Source organism: Tribolium madens, unplaced genomic scaffold (genome assembly GCF_015345945.1).
Source record: "Tribolium madens isolate multiple individuals breed KSU strain unplaced genomic scaffold, Tmad_KSU_1.1 Scaffold_3;HRSCAF=73;Tcas5.2_LG2, whole genome shotgun sequence".
Classification (NCBI taxonomy): Eukaryota; Metazoa; Arthropoda; class Insecta; order Coleoptera; family Tenebrionidae; genus Tribolium; species Tribolium madens.
This window is the reverse complement of record NW_025401006.1, coordinates 10203308-10224548: the sequence shown is the minus strand read 5'-3', so window position 1 is coordinate 10224548 and position 21241 is coordinate 10203308. Positions and strand designations below refer to the sequence as shown.

General features: G+C 29.7%; 1 protein-coding gene across 1 annotated transcript in view; it reads left to right on the top strand.

Moving 5' to 3' along the window:
• Positions 1–21241, top strand: part of LOC123007121 (C3 and PZP-like alpha-2-macroglobulin domain-containing protein 8) — a 71966-nt gene that overhangs the window by 17261 nt on the left and 33464 nt on the right. The window contains exon 3 of the mRNA XM_044402186.1: positions 14603–14775. Within this exon, the coding sequence (XP_044258121.1) occupies positions 14603–14775 (173 nt within the window). The remainder of the gene's footprint in view (positions 1–14602; positions 14776–21241) is intronic.

Genomic DNA, 21241 nt, shown 5'->3' with positions numbered 1-21241 from the left:
TTGCCTTGTAAAAAACATATAAATCGCATGCCTATCGCACCTTCCGACATCACTTCAGTAATAGAAAAATCCAATTTGGCCTTTCTTAATTTTTTCATGTTTTTTCCACTAACGGCCGCTGGCGGGATTATAACAGCGAGTTGTATCGTTTTTATGCAAAAAGCTAGATAAAATGAAGGAGTAAATTTGCAATTCTCGGCTTTCTAAAGACTAGTCTCTACAGGCTTGGATAATAATGTCCATATTTTGCGCAGTACGTTGTCATGGAGGGAATTACTAATCGCCATTTCATTCACTCTTAGTTAATGTAATTAAGTCTATTCATGAGACTTTACCGGATTACACAACTTTGTCGACAACGACCTTAATGAAAAATAGATACATCACAAAAATTAAATTACAGTTTCAAACACAGTTTCAGAAGTACAATCCATACAATTTTAATGTTATTGAACCAGCTCCTTTGTTGTTACCATAAAAACAAATATTCTAAACTTAACTTGAATAGTACTTTAATTGCATCACAATTTAAGTTTTATTATAACTAATTACTCCACCTGTTTTAATATGCGGTTTCTAATACATTTCTATAAAACAAATTTCAATACAATTATATTATAATTTTGTAAACTAGGTAAATTTCATAGATACCTCACTACTAACCACATTATTGTTAATTAAATTATTTATCTGTTACTGTTATTTAACTTTTAACAAACTTCTTAATTTATTAATCTTTACAAACGCAAAACACAAAAATTGCTACAGCTTTAAATTCTGTACTTTCTTGTTTGCAAAAGTAAGAAAAATTTTGTTCTAGTTGTCTTAGTTTTTGTGTAATGAATTTTTAAAAAGTGCATGTTTTTGTCAAAAACAACGTCTTATATCTAAAACTAATCGAAATCGACTGATAAAAATTTAGCGTAAAAACATTGTTTTAAAAGACAGTGTTTGTATCATAACTTATTTTTGGGACATGCTGTATAGTTGTTTTAATATGCAGTTTCTAATACATTTCTATAAAACAAATTTCAATACAATTTATATTATAATTTTGTAAACTAGGTAAATTTCATAGATACCTCACTACTAACCAAATTATTGTTAATTAAATTATTTATCTGTTACTGTTTAATTCAGGAATGCAACAAAATCAATACCACTTTTATCCCAGTCTTTGGAATCGTGAGAGACAATTTAATAAATTTGCCAGTCAGCACCACCAATTTTCACTTTAAGTTTTCCGGGCGTGCTGGTCATATTTTTACGTTTTTCTCTGAGACTACGACTTCATTACCGTCGTCTTCCAACGTAAGAGTCTGTTTAGAATATTAAATATTTTTTACTCGCTTATCTTAAAAAATATTTCGAAGAAGCTAACTGAATTTTAATACTTATCCATATTTAAATTTGACAAGTTGGTAAAATACATTTTTCAATATACTAGCTCATTTTTCATGCTTCTATTATTCAGTTTTATATGTGCTACCTGCGTTACATTTTTTTCAAACTCTATTCAACTGTCAGAGTTAAATCAAACCAACAAGAAGTGATGAAACTTCTAATAAACCAAAATTTTTACAAATCAAAGTAATTATACTCGTAGACCAATTTTATAATTAATTTTCGACCTAAAACTCAACTCAAAATTTTTTGTTTGGGTGCGGAAATGTCAACCAGGAGCTGACCCACGTCACCGTTAATGTTTAAAAGACGTTCTCAAAAAGTTTTGTCACTACACTAAAAATAACATTTTATTGTTATAACAAAGTTACCGGAAAATTTGGGATCGGTTTTAATAGGTCGTAAGTTTTATCGGAGGAGAAAAATGCAATTTAAAAGAAACGGCAACACAAAGTACTCGGAAAGTTTGAACGAACCAAAAGAAACATTAATCTAACAAGTTTCGAGAAGTAGAAATCGAAATAATTAATTTTCTTTGAATTTGAGTGTAATAATAAAACTCGACGAAACTCGCAATGATCGATGTTAAAGTTGCATTTCTGCACTAATGGGAAATTGCTCTTACAAATTCTTAAGAGCTTCCCGATAACAATCTTACACAGACGTATTGTTCTTGTGTTGATGGATTTTCTCTTTTCAAGTCTCCAATCCATGTTTATACAATGGGATAGTGTTTATGCAGACCATTAAAATCTTGCTAAACTACAAAGGTTGTATAATGCTTCAGACAAAGAATAATATTACATCTTTAGGTTTAACAGTTTACTACTGTTTTTATTACAAACAAGCAATTACAAAAGAATGGTATTTGCTTTTATTACAAAAAAACATGTGATATTTGTACAAAATAAAATTAATCAAGTGGTTTTAAATTATCTGCAACATTAAAATATTTTTAACTGTCTTTATTATACTTGTTTAACTAAATAATTTAATAAAAAGTAAAATAGAAAAACATTTTTGCAAAAATAATAATTATTAAATATGTAATTGACTAATAGTTCTTTTAATACGCTCTTTCATTTAACAAAGCATTTGTAATTTTGTAGCTTTAATTAAAAGAAAAAACAGTACAATTAAATTTCTACTTAAACTTTTGCTTATCGAAAAGCTGCTTAATAAGCAAAAGCCATAAAATTTTGTTTTATGTTTTATTGTTCAAGTGAAACCATTTAATTAGTAACTTAAGGAGAAATCGATACTTATTTGAATAATTTGCCTAACATGTCCTTCTAACCAACTATTATTAGTCTTCATTTATTCCATCCTAGCGGGAATTTGCGTTCCTCTTGGTTGGTTTCCTGGAGCTTTAATTATGTAAGAATTTTCGAGTGCAATATCTACGTTGGGGTTTAATTAATTTAATATCTTATACTTAGCTTTTGCGCATAATAACGCTATTTTAACTAAAAAGCAATTTTAATTAATACGATCATAAACTTTTTTATTAAATGTTTTATAAATTGGTGGATGCGCCGGAATAATTTAAATAAAAAGTGACATCTGCATATTTCCTAAAAAAATTATTATTTTGAATTATGGTTTTTAATTATTTAAGAAATCAAAGTAAATCATAATTTTAATAGAACACACTAAAAGTGATATTAGTATTAGTTATTTATGTACCAAGGCATATTAAGCTAATTTTACGGCTCGAAGGAAAGTTTAAAGCCTCACGTCAGGAAAGCTTTTAATTTTCTATAAGCCATAATAGACAAATATGCCCTACAGGGTGAATATAAAGTATGGAACCAAGCGGTTTTATTTTTAATCATTTGCCTCCAGAAAATAATAATTAATATAAATTAAATAATATAAAAAATGTGATCGTATTTTCAGAACGAAATTTTGTTTTGTTTTTGAGTTATGCGATTTTTTTTGTCAAAAATGCAATTTATGTAGAAATTTTTTTTTGATAGTTGTAATCCTTAGAGTACAGCTTTTATGAGAAAAATGATTTTATAGTGGGTTGCCATTTAAAAAAATATTTTTTTTGTAGAACTCAAAAACAATAGAAAATTTCGACAAATGTTATTCTTGTTAAATCATCACATTTTTATAGTACTTTATTATCAATTAGTTTTTTCAAGAAATAAATAGTTTAAGCAAAAAATGTTTAGTTCCATACTTTTTATTCACCTGGTATAACGTTTTATTGTAAACGGCGAATTTGGTGTAAAAATCGAAATCGCCTATTTTGTCGTTAGTTATAACTACTATTTTATATGATTCCGTATGTTATAATTAGTTATAAAAAAGCCCAAGGACCTATGAAAGCCAAATTATGCTCGCTTTTGGGTTTTTAGAAACAAGTTTATGTAATCACATTATTTGAAAATGAAAATACACAATCTTACAACTAATTTATTATTTGAATTATGAAAACAGGAAAGTTTATCGTAAGACTTGTTTTACATTTATTGTTTTGTTTATAATATCAAAGTTTTGAAGCGGAAAATTTACATTATTAAAGTCTAATTGCAACACCTTAAATAAAAAAAAATAAAGTTTCATGTTAAAACCTAACAATTAAGCTAGGTACAATTCTGCCGCCTGCTGGAAAAATGTGTAAGCGGATAATATCCTTTATGGATAGGAAGGAAATTCCTGTTACCGCCAAGGCATGGGAGTCATAAAAGAGGTGTAACGATGTTTGCACACTCAGCGCATTGTGATGTCCTCTTTGATTGGCTATTCAGAGGCTCTGCCATGGATGTCTGTGAAGGCGACAATAATAGGTCGCATTCCAAACACGCTCCGTGGCAAATTGATTTTAGATCCCTCCATTCTATTGTCGTGCTTTCGATCATCTAAAGTTTATTTTTCGGAATGAAATTGATATATGTATATGTGCGAAATCAATCAAAATATGAAGCGGAAAATAAACAACTAAATTGAAGGATTTACAAATTTCAAACAAAGCTTTCAAGAAATTTCTACTTCTTTACGAATATCTAAAAAAATTCAACTGTGTACATTGTAAAACACACCTTAATTTAATTTAGTTTAACACTGTTTGCTTGTCACACCCATACTGAGAATCTATCTAAAGGTATTAAACATGGTATTAAACTGAAACCGAAAAATCGACAAATATTTGATTGTGGTAGTTTGTGATTGCCAATTCAAAACAGTTATTGAATAATGTGTTTACAAAATTTATGTTTCTAGTTTAATAACTTTAATGCGAATATATACCTGTAGGCTCCGTGCATATGACAAAGCTCTATTAACAAGCGTTGCGCTGACTGTCACATAAATTTTATTACTCATCGATTATTTCACTAAATGATGTATACCGGAACTAATTCACTTTTGGTATAAACGCCCTACATGTTGTGACTGTGGCATTAAGCACTTCACCATATCCTATTATTTAATTATTGCAAACATTCTATTCGAAACCAAGGGATGGATCTAAACCGGATCCCTCTTAAAATTCTAATAAAAATGCAAACTAGAATTTAAAAATATGCTGATTCTTTACAAATCTTTAGGGAGTGCGTTGGGAAAAATTATTTGGCTTTGGTATAATTTTATTGTGAAGGCTCTCTAAAAATAAACTTATTTTAAAAACAAAACAGGTGTAAATAGAAAAAAATGATCGATGGGAATAATGTGTGCAGAGGGCGAAGTAGCAAGTAAGCAGGAATCGAAGTAACACTTAGTTAGAGCTCTAGGCCGGAAAAAACTGAGTGCATCGATGTATACAAGAAAATTTAATTAAGGACGTTCATCATTTTAGTTAAGAGTTAACACTTAAAAGAAAACGTTTTTCATTTATAATATTTTATAATTTTAGTACGAGTAAATGTTCTTGTTTCATTAGTTTTTCTTTAATCTTAGGAGCAACATTTTAAAAAGTTTCTAAATGTACTAAAAAGTAAAATTAAAATAAATCTGTTTGAAAAGAGATCAGCGAAAAAACTCAAATGTTTTTCTTTCAGGCTTTTTATAACAGAACAAAGAAACCAGTGCAATAATACTTCACATGTCTGCACGATATAAAACTCTCATAGCATCAATTTTTTACATAAACTGATTTACATTACTCCATTTTTTCTTTTTTTTTTTAATACAACACATCTGTTTATAAATGCGCAGACAAAAACATGGTGGTGTAAACAAAAAATTCCGCTCCACCACAGATAGACGTTATCTCGAACAATTTATTCGGCAGCTGGAGTTTAGACGTTATCCGATATTGTTGCGAATTTCTCTCGCTTCTGCCTGCAAATTTGATGAACTTCGTATATTTTGTTTTTGCTACATGTTTTTTTTTTTATGAAGAAACATATATTATTGAGTAATTTATACTTTTTGATTGTTGGACATTTTTTACAGCTGCAGAAAAACGTGCTCAAAAAGTTTTCTTTGAGTCAACAAAGAAACTTGAGAAGGCGTATCAAGTTGCAGACGAGATAATTAGTATGAATTTTGAACACGCGCAAAAAGAACAAGAGCAGAATATTAAAGATAACAACCTGGATTTGAAATTTTCTATGATGTTATTAGATTATCTAAATGTAAGAAGTTGGAGTTAATTAATATTTTTTAAGCCAGTGCCAAAATTAATCTCAGGATTCGTAGCAAAAGTCTGAACTGAAAACAAAATTATTTACGTTTAAAAATAATCATTAACTCATTACCCGAAGAATTATTACCGAATATAAGCCTAATTAGATTAAAACTAAACTAACTTTTTGTTGGTGCAAATTGCATGCACATTTAAATTTCATAATTAAGTAATTATTTTCGTTTTCTGTAGGGAATTAACTTTTGCATACCCATAAAACATACTACACAAACTGCCACATAAACTAATTACAAATTCAGGCTTAGAGCAGAAGTCGTTATGAGACCACATGGGTGTGCAACCCGGATTAGGGCACCTCAATTCATTCTACTGAAGATTATTTAATATGTTAAAGCTCATGTACGTAATGACAAAGACAATTTTACAATGTGTGAAAAGTTTTTGATCAAATTCGATCTTTGATTGGAATATACATTTTAAATTAAGTATGACGTGACGCTGAGTGAACAACAGCGTTAGCTAAAGGGGAGAAATCTTCGTAACCACAGGCAGCTGTCAGTCGGCACCCCCGGACAAGTCGTAGCAATTAGTGGAGGAAGTACATCAGATTGACTCCTTCTAAAAGTTAGAAAAGGGTTCATGCTTCGAAAATTATTTTACCTACTTTTAACGTAACTAATATTTGTCGCTCGTATTAATTAACTGGCATTAAAGCGTTCTCTTCAGCCCCTAAACAACAACAATTTACATAGGTATTTAAAAACATACGAATTGTTATATAATTAAAAAATTAAGAGTATTTACGTAGATATTCACATGCAAATATCGTTCCAGTGTACAGTATGATGAAAAAAAGGCGCCCGTGTTAACCCACACGTTATAAGTGATCTTTTATTAAAAACGAATTCGATGACCAAAATTGGATTTGTGCTCTTATCAGTAAAATATAGACTTTCCTTTTTAGAAGAGAGAAATCTAAATAATTAACAGTTTTAAAATAATTTCATTATTAAAGTCTAGATTTTGATACAGTTGACGGTGTTCTTTAAAAAATGTGTAAAAAGTCTATTGAAATAAACTTTATTGAAGATGTTAGGATACCATTTCTTGGCTCCAAAGAAAATTTATCAATGTTGCAACATAGCAAATATCCTAGGATATAGAAAATGCCCAAGTAATATTAAATTATTGGAAACGGTAGCAACAAAAAAATCAATTTTCAATGTTGTTTGTTCTGTGAAATTTAAACAATTAAAGTCAAAAAGTCAAAGATTAAAAAAATAATTGAAATCATTAGATACCTTTTGGTCGTATCGTATTGGAATAATATAATTATGTAAACTTTACAGTTTTTTATTTTATGCGGGTGACAATATCTGTCAGTACTGGTTTCCTAAATACGAAAAATACCTGAGCGAAATAGTTTTTTAGTAAAAGAAAATTGTGCAATATTGCCGCTTTGTGCTGTTAGACAAACTGTCTAAATTTTAAAAAGAATCTATTTAGACTATTTTTGGAATGATGGTCACAATGTTTCAATAAAAAAGGACGCGCCTGTTTCAATCCATCACCCTGTATAAAAATGTCTTCATTTGTAGTATATATAACTATTATTGCTGTAGGCTATAATTAAGAACAAAATACTAATAACAGTGCTACTATTAACAATCACCATTAGTTATAAGTTATTGCAATATCATTACAATAACAGTTACTAAAAGTTTTGTTGGCTGATATAGAAATATGGTGGATGCGCCGGGAAAGTGTGTATAATTCTGTTGTATTTTAATTTAAAATTATTTTACAAATAAATGAAGACATTTTATTCATCAAACTTGCAAGTTTTTGTACTATTTTATAATATTAGAAACTTGAGATCTATTGAAGTGTTGCAGTTTTATGTTACAACTTGTTACAAACAAATAATAAAATTTATGAAAAAATTTGGATCACTCATTTAAAATTTAATATTCCTACTTGTACAGTTGGAGACAAAATACTTTGGTCGTCACTTTTCTGACATTTTAATGTAATTCAAGCTTTAACGTTAAAATAAATGACAATTTCAAATTGATGACAGCTATTATATTTTTCTTTCAAAAATATGTACAACTTGTCAACTATGATTGACAGTAGCTAAAAATAAAGTTAACAGTCCTAAAGCATGCTTGACAATTTAATGTCACTCAAGTGACATTGACGACCAAAGTATTTTGTCTCCAACTGTAGAACTTGTTTTTATAATTATTAAAATATGCATTATATATGTATATTTTTGTAAATTCTACACCGGTTATTTGTTTTAGTTTTAAGTACATCAGTCTGAATTACGTTTTTATATGTATGTGCAATATTAAATTATAAGTTGTTACTTAATGGTTTTATTTGAAACAAACAAATGTTGGTTACAAATAACGTAAAGTCTGTTTTTTTAAATGGAAATTACCAAGTCAAAAAAATTGGTAGTAGCTTGTCTCCATAGCCACAAATTTTGTTTGCTTTTTGTTTTTGTCATTAGAAATTTTGTTAAAAAATTATGGTTATGTGTTTAAATTGAGATCTTGTCAAAATTTTGACTTTTATGAATCTTGTGTGCCTGTTTGCTTTTTGAAAGCGCTATAATTGAATACCTGAGGACAGACATCATTACCTAAGGTCTAAAGACAGAATTCAGTGCTAATAATTTTGAAAGAAACACACCGCAAGTAAGTACAATGTTGTGGACAAAAATGAGATTCTAGTTACAAAAACTTTGAAGAAAAAGGATGTATATATAGAAAAAAGTTATTTAGCAAAAGATAAAAGTAGGTATTATGATGATTGGCAATAAATTTTGTGTAATTTATTGAAACGGGTTTAAAGTTGATGCATTTTATAATTCTTCTTCAGCTTTAGTTTCAAAATTGTTTTTAACTCGTTCCTCAAAAAACGATGCACAAGACACTAATTTAATTGCGTTCTTTCCGAGGTTCTTTCTCGTTCATGTTTATTTTGTATTCTTGTTGATTTCTTGCTAAAAATTAAGAATATTTAGCAAACCTGCATTACAAATTGCGTCTACATTTTAACGGGCCCTTTTTCTAACTTCCTGCTTACGAACCATTCGTTTCCAAAATTCAAAAAACTGTTAGTGTACCGAATTTGTTTCTTTTTTGGTGTTTCGTCTCTAAATTTTCTTAGACGATTTTTTGTGTTGACATTGTTTTCAAATTAAAAACCGGAACTGCCAACTTCCTTTATTAAAATTACCACGAATGAATTTACTAGTGATGCCAACGTTAAGCCTGTTTAGCATTTCCATTTAAAAAAAAACAGACTTTACCCACTAAACATGCTTTTGACAACTGTTTGGCATTTCTCAATACGAAACGTCTGATTATTCTTAACAAATTTAAAGCAATCTTAAGCCATGTTGAGTCTAATTCGAAAAATAAAATATTGTATTAAACTCGTTTTCTAAATAGTATAATAATATGTGGGTAATATTTTATATTTGATAGAAGTAGAGAAAATTATGTATTATATTTAATTTTAAGAAATGATTATTAATTACTCAAAAAGTTTATTTTCGTGATTAACAGGTTTCATTACTAGGACTTTAAAAAATATTTAAGATTCAAGTACAAAATTGAGTTCAATTGTATTTACAATACAAATTTAATAAATCTAAAATTATAAGGATTGAATTTTATAAAAAAAAAAAAACACTAAAACGTGTTCATTTATTCAAATTTTTTTCTTCAAGTCAAATAAACCGTTATTTGCGTGACAAATGTTACATTTTATTACCTTTTTTTCTATATTATTTTATTACCAGCGTAGCGAGATAAAATGACGATATATTTATGCTACATAACGGCCTTCCTACGTTTGCTTACAACCTCCAGCAGACCAAAGCTATTACGAGCGCCGCCTGAACCCTGACCGTCAGCTTTTATTGGCAAATCTTTATGTTTACGCTGCATGGGAGTGTAGTGAGTGGCATAACCTGCCTATATTTTCGTTGGGAGAAAAAAGAATAAACATCAAAAAAGAAAAATAAATGACGCATTGTAAAAATTTCGTCACTGAAAACCGGATGGTGTTGCATGTTTCTAGGGGATTTAGGACGAGATGACCCGTGTTTATTATTTGTGTTGTAAATTTTTACGTGTCACAGTCGATATAATTTCAGAAATAAATCAATACGAAATCTAATATTATGACAAATTTATTATAGAAAAAGTTGGGAACAAGCGAGTTGGAGGTCATAACTTATAAGCTCATAGAAAATGTAGACATCGTATATTACGCTATATTGGATACAATATTTTACACTTTGCAACGTATAAAAACCACTATTGTAAAGGTTATTACAGTGTTGAAAAAACTTTATTAAGGCAAACAAAAGTAGTACAAAAAAACACTAAACACATTTAGCAGTAAAATCAGTGTTGAATCTTTATTTGGACTTTTCTACATTAAAATAGGTACAAAATTTTATTTATTTATTTTTTGAATTATGTAATTAAAACAGTTATTAAACAGGTATAAATTGTTTATCAAATATTTGTAATATTAAATTTGTCATTTTATCTAAATATAAGTGGAATTGTATTTTATATTTGATTGTGCTAAAGTACGTATTATCAATATTTCTAATAAAGTACGAACTTCAAACACAAAAAATAAACTTTTCAAAATCACTTTTAATATTAATACATTTTTAAATTAAATATCTTACATTCTACATTACTCCTTTTTCTATCAGCGTTGTTTTATTAATTTTTACCAATTATTGTGACGTCGACAGCTTACACACCATTAGGCAAAATCCTAATGAAAGTTAAAATTTCTACTTTTAAAATACAGTTACTTTACTGTTAATATTTTTTATTTAAAACGTTAGGCCAGTGTTTTACTGAAAATTTCAACAATAAACATTTGGTCTAAGAGTTAAAACTAAGTTATTTATATTTCTTATGGAATGGACAACACTAATTCTAAAGATCTCAATCAACGTTATAAAAAGCAAATATTTATAGCCCATTAATTTTTATATCTATTAATCATTTTTGAGTATTTATAAATTTTATCATTACATTTAATATATAATTAAAAGTACTCTGATGGCAAAAGAAATGTCAATTTGTAAATTACAAAATTTAAATACTGTTAATAATTGGCAATTAATGATTCTAACAATTAACGTTCTTGCTCCGTTCTCGATTCTGAAGTTATTGATTATTTTCTTTTAATTAAATATTTCAGTAGAAACCCACTAACTAAATTCTGAATTTTAGTAGCTGAATACTGGAAATAATTTTAATTTGCTTTATAGCAAAGTCTCATAGTACAATTTGCTGCAGACTGCATTTTTTTATTTTTATAAGTTTGTAATTTAATTGACTGGCAGTTTATGCAAAATTTATTTCATATTTGACATGGATCCGTACAACATGAATCAAATTTGCTAGTTAAAAAATAACACCGTGCACAAAGCGCAACACCAGTAAAATATAACTCGAATATAATTAAAATTCTGTTCGCATCGAGACAATAAAAGAGAAAAGTTTAAATTTTATTTTGATGAAAACATAAAACAATCATCAATCTTGTGTTATAAAATTTTACGAGCTATTTTAGAAAAAGTAATAAAGTCGTAACTATCAAACCAATAACACTCAAGAGACGACTCACAAAGATGATATTTCTGAACGTTTGTAAATGAGCTGCTATAAGTCTTGGAGTGCGGAAGGAAAAGGCACGAATTTGTCTTTGGAGTCGAGCGAGGTTTTTTCATTCTGAAAAACCGTAACATGCGTTTTATGGCTCGTATTGGAAGCTATTAGTTTGACCGTCGTTGCTATCCACAATCATTTTTATAGCCCTTAAAATGACACAACAGCAGGAACTGAAACTGTCCACATTGTAATAACTCAGGTTCACTGTAAACTACAATTATAGTCGCACTGAAATGCCATGAATATTTAGCACAATGCATCTGTGGGAATCTACTAAGAGGTTTTCGTTCGGCGTACATCATTCGAAACTTTAAATTACTACATAAATTTAAAATGCAAAGTGAACTATCAGGCCGAAGTCTCGGTTTCTCATAATTTCCGGGACCGGGTCTACTTTATTTTCAGATTACCTTGCGAATAACTCAACTTGCTCAATTCTCATCCTCATTTCAATTCAGGTATTTTTTTCCTCACGTAGGTGGAAGCGTAAGAATCAAGAGAGATAAACAAAGATAAAGCAGTGCATGGAGCAAATCGTGAAAGGATTTTACAGAGCTCGGTCTCATATCACACCTCGTTAAGCACCCTTCTGCACTCTGACGAGGAATTCCAAAATTGCTGTTGCGGGCATAATTAGTTTTTTCGCGAGTATGAGTTACAAGATAAAGCGGTTTTAAATTAAATTCGTCGCTGGTAATCAACATACACCTATTAGCTTAATGCAATTTGCCTTAGTAAACAGCATCAACGTGCGCTAATATGATGAGAAAAAAGCTAGCCGGAAAAACTAATTCGTTGCTTGTCTGCAAACATTGTCAACTTTGTTAATGTGGCTTTAGTCTGGACAACAGAAACAACCAGTAACTCTTGTCTGAAATTTTCATCAGTCAACAACTGTAACTTTCTAATGTCGGGCTAGAAGCTCATTTGCAGCGTAACTTTCTCAAACAACTATTAAAAACACTAATGTGATCAGCACTGCATCTTCTGTTAACAACAATTTTCATTTCTTGCTAAACAATTTAATTAGATTTGACTGTAACTAAATATTTATTAATCACTTCATACGCTGATTACAACTGCAGCAGTTAATAGATCAGCGTTAATTAGTCACTCCTATTTTAGTTGATATTTTGAATGCAAATTGATATAAATCATTTGCGGAAAATAAATATTAAAACCTAGCGCAGAACGATAATTGCTCTAATCAAGAAACTGATTGAATTATTGCAAAGCTCGGCTGTCAATTAACGCGAGGAGTAATAAATGAAATATTTTAATTCTGATAGGTTTTATTCGACCGTTTTGCAATTACGTGAAACAGTTTAATTCATTTGCGTAGAAAAGTTAAGTTTATAGTTTTATTTAAAAATGAATAGTTACCAATTTGCTGTGGCTGGCGAAAAATTTATCACACTAGCTGTTGCTAATAAGAGTAATAAGATTCCAAAATTTAAAATCTCTTTCATTAAATGTCTTAAAAATAAAATATGTACAATTTTTGAAGACTGCAGTTAACAGCAATCAATTTTTTTACCTCTTCAAGTATTTTTGTCAAACTAAAATATTTTTTTTTGTATACGCTCCCAAAAACAGCTGTTTTAGAGACTCATTTGAGTCCCTAAAATAAGGCTTTTCCGGACTCAATAAAATAGTACGCAAAACGGTTATTTTAGGTACTCAGTCTAGACTAAAGAATAAATTTTTTATTAATTAGTAAGAGGTGTGAATTCGTGTTTTGGGAGCTTTAACAAAAAAATGTTTTATGCACCACGTACGCAAAAAGTTTTAGGAGACTCCTCTCATTAAAGACTCGGCTCCTACGTCGCCTCGTCATTAATTACGATTCGTCCCCTAAAACCCTATTTTGCGTACTTGATACATAAATAACTATTAATTTTAATTTTACTCTATGATTTTGTAGCTCACTGTAAACACATTATAGTACAGGCTGGCATTTAAAAAAAATCCCCAAACAAACTCTATTATTTTTGAAAGATATGACAATACTTTTTGTAACAAAGTTGCACAGTTTGTTGTCATTTATATTGATTGAACGTCTAACCCAAAGAATTGCTCACAATGAACTGTTCAACTTTTTTTATAATTTAGTCTGTATAAAAAAATTTGCTTTTGTATTTTACTGGATTTTTCTAGGGTAGCATATTTTCAATTTGAAAACAAAAATTTTAAAACGTTATAGCTTTGTGTACGGCTTAAAAATTAAAAACTTTTAAAAAAATGATGATTATATTATTTTAATAACAAAAAAGTGAATATTGCCGATANATTCAATATAAATTTGATATGTCTAAAAAATTCATCAAGTTTACCAGTATTAAATCGCAGTGTTGTGTGACTTTGGTATAAATGCAAAAATAAGATTAATTGTTACAATTCATTAACAATTACTCATTGTTTAATTTAATAAAATATATGTAATTGAATATCCAATTTTAGTTTAATATGTTGTTATTTTTTAACTCTAAATAATAATTTATGAGATTCAAACTGCCATCTAACATAGTTAAAATATAAGTTATGGTCTATTAAATGCGAAATGTTTCTAGGAAAATATATCACAAAGCGATAAATTCATATTAAAAGTTTGCAAAGCGTGCTTTAAGCGTATATAAAACTACTAAATGTAAACAAAATGCTCGGATAAACCGGATTTGCATAACCCATTCGAAAGACAAGAAATGATAAACAATTCGACATACATTTCTGTATTTCAAACAATCTCAATATTTTTCGAGTTTTGCCTGTTGGAAAATGTTTCAACAACACTATTGTTAACAGAAATTCCGGCACATGTTTGGCGGAAAATATTTACAGTTGCTTTCAAATGTAGTAAAGTTGTATTTTTTATTTCCAGAGGCTTTTCTGTAGTGGCTCCAGAACTAGCCGTACCTGGAAAAACGACAGCTGTTCTGGTAACTCTACACGGTCCAACGAGTCTCCGACCTCTCAACGTTACCCTCCGGCTCCTTCCAGATGCTCAAAAAGGGACAACCCAACAACTCGTTGAAACCACTCAGGAAATAAGAGGTGAGTAGTCCGATATTAAATTCTGTTCCTGGGGATTAAATATCTTGGAGAATTTCGTACGCGCACAAGTTTTTTATAAATAAAATCAACACACTCGAAACTTCAAAGTTGGAATTAAATATCGAAGCCTCGAATTACTGACACGAAAATACAATTAGATTAGCGCAACTCGTGTGGACCTGAACTTCGATACGATTCTTTAGTTTAAATCAATCTATTTCTCAGACTTGTTTTCCTGCTCCTCGGGTACGAAATTTATTTTTCACCGGAAATTTACAAACAAAAATCGCAAAAAGCTTCATCGATTTCAATACGCAACCGGGTAATTTCATTTCCGGTCTCGGTTTATTGCCATCATGTCGAATTTGACGTAAACAAATTTGGGAGAATCTGTCCACTGGTATGATTGATGACGGCTTGGAAAAACCAAACAAGACTGATGCGACGCGTATATTGACCAAAAGCTGCGTTTTATTTATTTTTACCAAACGTTTCCTACAATGTATTCTTAATTCATCGATCTCGTTTTAACAAAATAAGTTTTCATAGTGTAGAGTGAAGGGTTATGTATGTCGTGAAAATAGCCCAGTTGTCAGTTGAGGCGTTTCATCTGGAAAAGCTTATGTCTTGGAAAAAGTTTCAAATAGCAGCCGTCTATCACACTAAGGACATTGCTGCTTTATGTTGCGTTGTTTATAAAGCAAGAAAATACTTAACTCGAGTGTTATACGAGTGCTTGCAATAAACTGGTATTAGGGTTGTTCAAGAGTTTACCCGATACTGAATGTTTATCCTTAAGCTGATGACGACAATATAAAATAAAAAAAATCTAGAACGTCAAATGAAAATGGAAATTGTAAATTATTCAAATTAGGTATCCAAAAACTAGTTCAAGGTAAAATTACGGAATCGCCTTAAACAAAATTTATTGTTGCTTAACTAAATAAATTTTTAATAGGTAATAAATTAATAATACAGGCTGTTCTGAAATGCATATTCAACACACTAGTAAATGCTGTTTCTTAGTTTTTTTACTGCGATTGTTCAGCATTTAAATTAAAGTTCTGTTGCACTTTTTGGGATTGTAAAAGCATTGTTTTGTATTCTTACTTTAGTGTTACTGTATACAATAACCGAACTTATTCTTAAATTGGGTGCGTTTTCTAGATGAGGCTAACTGGCCATAAACGGGATAAAACCTTCTGTATATAGTTTTTCAATGTTTTGTTTTTGTAACGATTTCAACATTGTAGACACATTTTAACATATGTTAGCTAAATCAAAAAGGCGATATAATTATTCTTGATTATGTTGTCTAATTTTTACTACTACTATTGCTACTTTAATTAAGTTTGCAACAATAGAAAACATAGAGACAAAAGATATGAAATTTTACAAGTTAGGCGGGGGGGAACGGGGCTAAAAGTGACAATTTTATAGCAAAATTCCAAAGCAAAAATGTTAATAATACAAATACCTACTATTGTGCATAATGTGATAAATCTATTCTATGACTGTCCCGACTGATTTATTAACATATTTTTAAGATTTTTTATACAGGGTGTTTTAAAATTCAAGTCACTGAGAAAAATGCCAAGTAAAATAAATACTGGCCTTAGTACGAACGAAAAGTAGAAAAAAAATGTTTATTCACTTTTTTTAGAAAAATATAGACTTGCAAAAAAAGTTACTTGTCGCTACTGGCCTTACTAACTTGACAGATATACGTCTGTCGCTATTATTTACCATTTTACCACCCACCTTAACAATATTTTTACCTCTTTTTTTGAGTTATTTCAATTGGAACAACTTACTTCTATAGCTTTTAGCCCCGCTCTCTCCTACATTTTTTAATATTACCAACAAAATTTCAGGTTACTCTGATCAAAAATGTAAATAAAACCTACCATCTTTTACTTTACTCATGTAAATACTAATAAAACATATTATTATTATTATTGTATTTATTTTTTTGTTTACCGTGCGTTATAAGATAACACTTGTTTACAAATAATAACTTGTTTAATACCTTTAATCAAATTATTGCTTTTATGTTTATTTACTTTCAATTAAACAAAAATAATTGTTGTTTTTTTATCATCTCACATCACAGTTTTTTGTTACGGACGATATTTTTCCTGCTTTCTGCACAAATGCCTCCAATTTAAAATTGATTTAAAATTAAAATTGTTGCTGAATTATTAGAACACTATCACCAGATGAGTTTAAATGGGTCCTAAAATACATTTTACTGACTCGCATTTTGACTTCTTTTCGAAAAATTTAAGCAGAGATGAACAGAAGAAGAGATGCACAGACAGGGCAAGCGTTTTCATCAAAATCTCAAGAGTTTTGGCAAGTTGGCACAATCGTTTTTGAAATGAAAATATGTTAGGGGATTAATGTTGAACTGTTATAAAAAAAAGTATAAAAAACACGGTGAAACAACTCATTTTTAATTTGCTATTTCGCAGTTTTTATTTTTGTTAATTGCATATTTCTTAAACGTGACCTAATGAACTTTTTTAGATATTTTTTTGAACTCAGTACCTCAGAGAAATTTTAACTTTCAGCTAAGGTATAAAAATCGTGTAAACTAATGTAATTTAACAAACATCAATATATTATATAAATATTTCATTTTTGTTCTATTTAAATATTACATTTTAAACACAAATCTTTTTGAGCTTTTTGAGTTATCAATTCCCTTTGTCATGCAGAATTTCGGATTCAATATATCTTTAATGAGACAAGTAGTATACACTCGGGCTTAATCTCAAAATTCTCTCTATATTTCAGATTTTCTTATCCATGCTCGTATTTGACACACTATTGAAACACCTAAAGAGAATAAATTTCAAAGACAGTTACAAATACGAGGCTTAGAATTTGCGTTTGGCTCTTTTCCGTCTGACTTAATGGCCAGGAAATTACAATAATGCTACGAGTGCAAAGAGCGTAAGAACAAGAAGCAAAGGAAATTAACTAACGGTAGTTCATCAGCTAGGCCTAGACGAATTAACGCCGCTTTTGGAATTTATGTGAAGAGTTGAAGATAATTATTTCAACGCGTTGTAGCCCTGACATAATTTTATAATCAACCAAAAATCGACATCACCGTTATTGATAAAAGCGAAACTTTTCATCATTCATTTTTAACCCACACGAAATAAACACAGTTGTTGGAACAAATGAATAAACGCTATAAAAAATTTATTACATGTTTTCAATTACAACATGCGATATTGCAAACTTTTTTATTTTTAGCCTTTGGATTAGCCTGGCTTTTAAATCAAAGTAGAACATTTTACACCAAGTAAAAAATTTATGGCGAGGCTGAAATAACAAAGCATGACAAAGCTACGAGAGTTGAGCTTTTGGATAATTATTCTTAATGTTTCAAAAAATACTATAACATACGTGTCATTTTATGTTTTGCCTGATGCAAACAACAGTTCATTACGAAAAAGGTTTTTAATTCAGAAGTTCAAAAGAGACGTCATAAGCTTATTTAATGGTCAATTCGTTTACTTGACCTTAATCCGACAAACTCCAATCTGCAACGTTCACTCAGAATTAAGAGCCAATGCAATTTACAGAGAATTACATTGATTTTCTAAAAAACTGTAACAGAATTGCTTATTTACTCAAAATGTTCTTAATGATGTTTACATTTTTTATATAGGTATAATGGGGTAATCAGAAATAAACCTCCATGTTTTTGCAGATCTTTTGTTTTAAATTACAAGAAATGCTTTCATGTTTTGTGGTAATTTAGGCAAATAATTCAAATGTAGTTACCGGTTTTTAAATACAAAATACATTTTAATCCAGCCTGATGATGTGTACATCAAACAGACTGATCCAAACTTAATGGATGGATTTGGAGTCTCTAGAGTCTCGTTAGTGATAATCGTCTTTACATTAGCCTTTGTGAGAGTAATATGTTAATTTATTCATCATTTTGTCATTAGTCGCTTTAAATACAAGACAAAAAAGATGTGTGTTAATACCACTTTTTTGAGATGTATTCACCTAATTATTATTTCTTATTAAATTGATTTGAATGGAATAGAAGAACAGCAAAAGCGATGATTTAAAGAGAATCATTAATCAAGTCTTTGTTTTGTATTAATAGCGATAAATCATTTATGATATTTTTACCAACTACTACAAATATTTCTTGTGTTACTTGAAAAAAACTTTTGGGGAAACAAATGTGGTGGAAACACGGCACGTTTAAAGACGAAATTAGTTTAAATATAGACGGAATTGGATTTTTGCTCAGTGTGGAAGGTATTCGGTAGGAAGAGGAAGTAATTTAATCAGAAGTAGACATGCATTTTATTATCATTATCCCGAGATTGAAATTTGTCCAAAATTACCGTATCATCTGAAACTGATACGGCTTATTAGTCAAATACATCCGTATCAGTCGAAGGCTGCCTCTGTCTATTTATATTAATTAATGGACGTACGTGGAATGAATGTTGATGAGATTTGCCTAATATTGATGGCGAAAGGGGGTTGAACTAATGGTGAAATAAACACATTCCGTTTGCTAATGAGGAAGTTTCTACATGTGTAAACCATGTTCAGCTGGGAAGCTGATGAACACACAAGGCCCTTGACGAGCTTCGGGGGGAGGTTCGCAAATTAAATCTTGCTCGATTAGAAAGCAGTCAGCTGTAGGCAGCAGTTCGTCTAGTTTCACGAACCAGCGGGCCGAAAGATTGTCATTTCGCTCAACACCGCCAGAGGGAGCATCTCTTTGCGTCAACCGCGTAAATTTAGCACTAACATCATTTTCGCTATTTTATGCCTCATTTACATATATCGATACTTTGGCAAATTAAACGCCCATTTTTGTGCACTTTGCACTTACTCTACTGAAAAGGAATAGTTTTTGCAAAGCCATAACACGAGAATAGCATTGTACCAATGAGAGTAAAAAAATATTCGAATATTTTATTGGCATTGCAACATAAACTTTATTAACAAATAAATATGTTTTTACAATTTGGTTGTGAAAATCAACCATTGTGGTATGTCCAAATGTATTTAAATTTATCATTAGTTATAAAATATGACATTATTTTATCACTAGTGTAAAAAAGTGTGACAGTATTTTCATAGGAACTTATGCTTTTCCCAACCAAATTAAAAAAATCTTGTATCAAACACGATGCAAAATGGCTGTTTTTTTGCACACGACGTCTAATAAAAACACGCTCATTTTGCAACTTGTTGCATAAATAGCTATAATTAAAAGCACTGAAACGTCATTACTATCTGTGAAAGTCAAAAAAAGCTTAAGCTAAAAACTGCACCTTTTTTAACTTTTAATACAATGATGGTAACAAAAGTATCTTATTCGAAATTCATCTTAACATTTTATTTCTCAACTAAATTTTAATTTATTGCTTTACTACTATGAGTTGGAATGACGTAAAAAGCACAGTTGACGGTTTAATGTTCACATTTTATGGTGTCTTTAAAAAACAAAGCTGCACTTATGATGACTACAAAGTAAAACTTTACGCATTATCTTTGTAATAATTGTTTTATTATATAAACAAGTATTTGAAACAAAATAATTAAACAAAGTATGCTGCTTTGCTTTCTAAATAAGCGCTACCAATACGTTAATACGAGATAATAAGTAGTAAGTGGATTTTTAAGCCCGGCGCCTCCACCAAAAATGCAACAATCAAAAACACTTATAATGGACAATGTTTTTCATAGATATTTTTTAACGTAAAACTAATATAAAACTATTATAACATATTAGCACATTATAACATAAATAATACATCGTTCATTTCTTTTTCTAAAATTTTTGAGTAATATGTATGTATTTATATTGTTTACACGGCACAAATTTTAATTTACTTAAAACACTTTAAAAGACTCTTAATTCTAATTAACTGCTCGCGAGTACCTAATCAGATTTTTTTTACAACATATGTAATTATGCAAAGCAGCCAAGCTACGCAATTTAAACAAGGTTAGTTATTCAGAGGAGTACCCTCTTTATTTTAGTTGTTTAGAGACTGTTCCCCTACGTTAATTAAAAAAAATTTTTTTAAAAAAGTGACTAATTATGCCACAGCGTCAGAAATTTACATTTTAAAATAAAAAATGTCACCTTTGCTATACCTGTTAAACAAGTGATTTTTATAAAAGTAGAAATATATACTGTTATAGTATATTGCATAATGAGCACGGAAAGTGACAAATAACGCACAAGTGCGTTAGACATTTTCCAACGAGGTATGTATATACGGCCACGCAACCCCATGACAAAAAAACACCATTATTTTTGATGAAATAATTTAAGGTTTTTCTTAAAGATCTAATATCGACAGTTATTAATCTTTACACTGCTGACTACTCTTTGTTGAGTGCTCGTCATATGCGCACTAATTTTGCAACTTGCCTTAATATACGTCTGGAGCATTCGTAC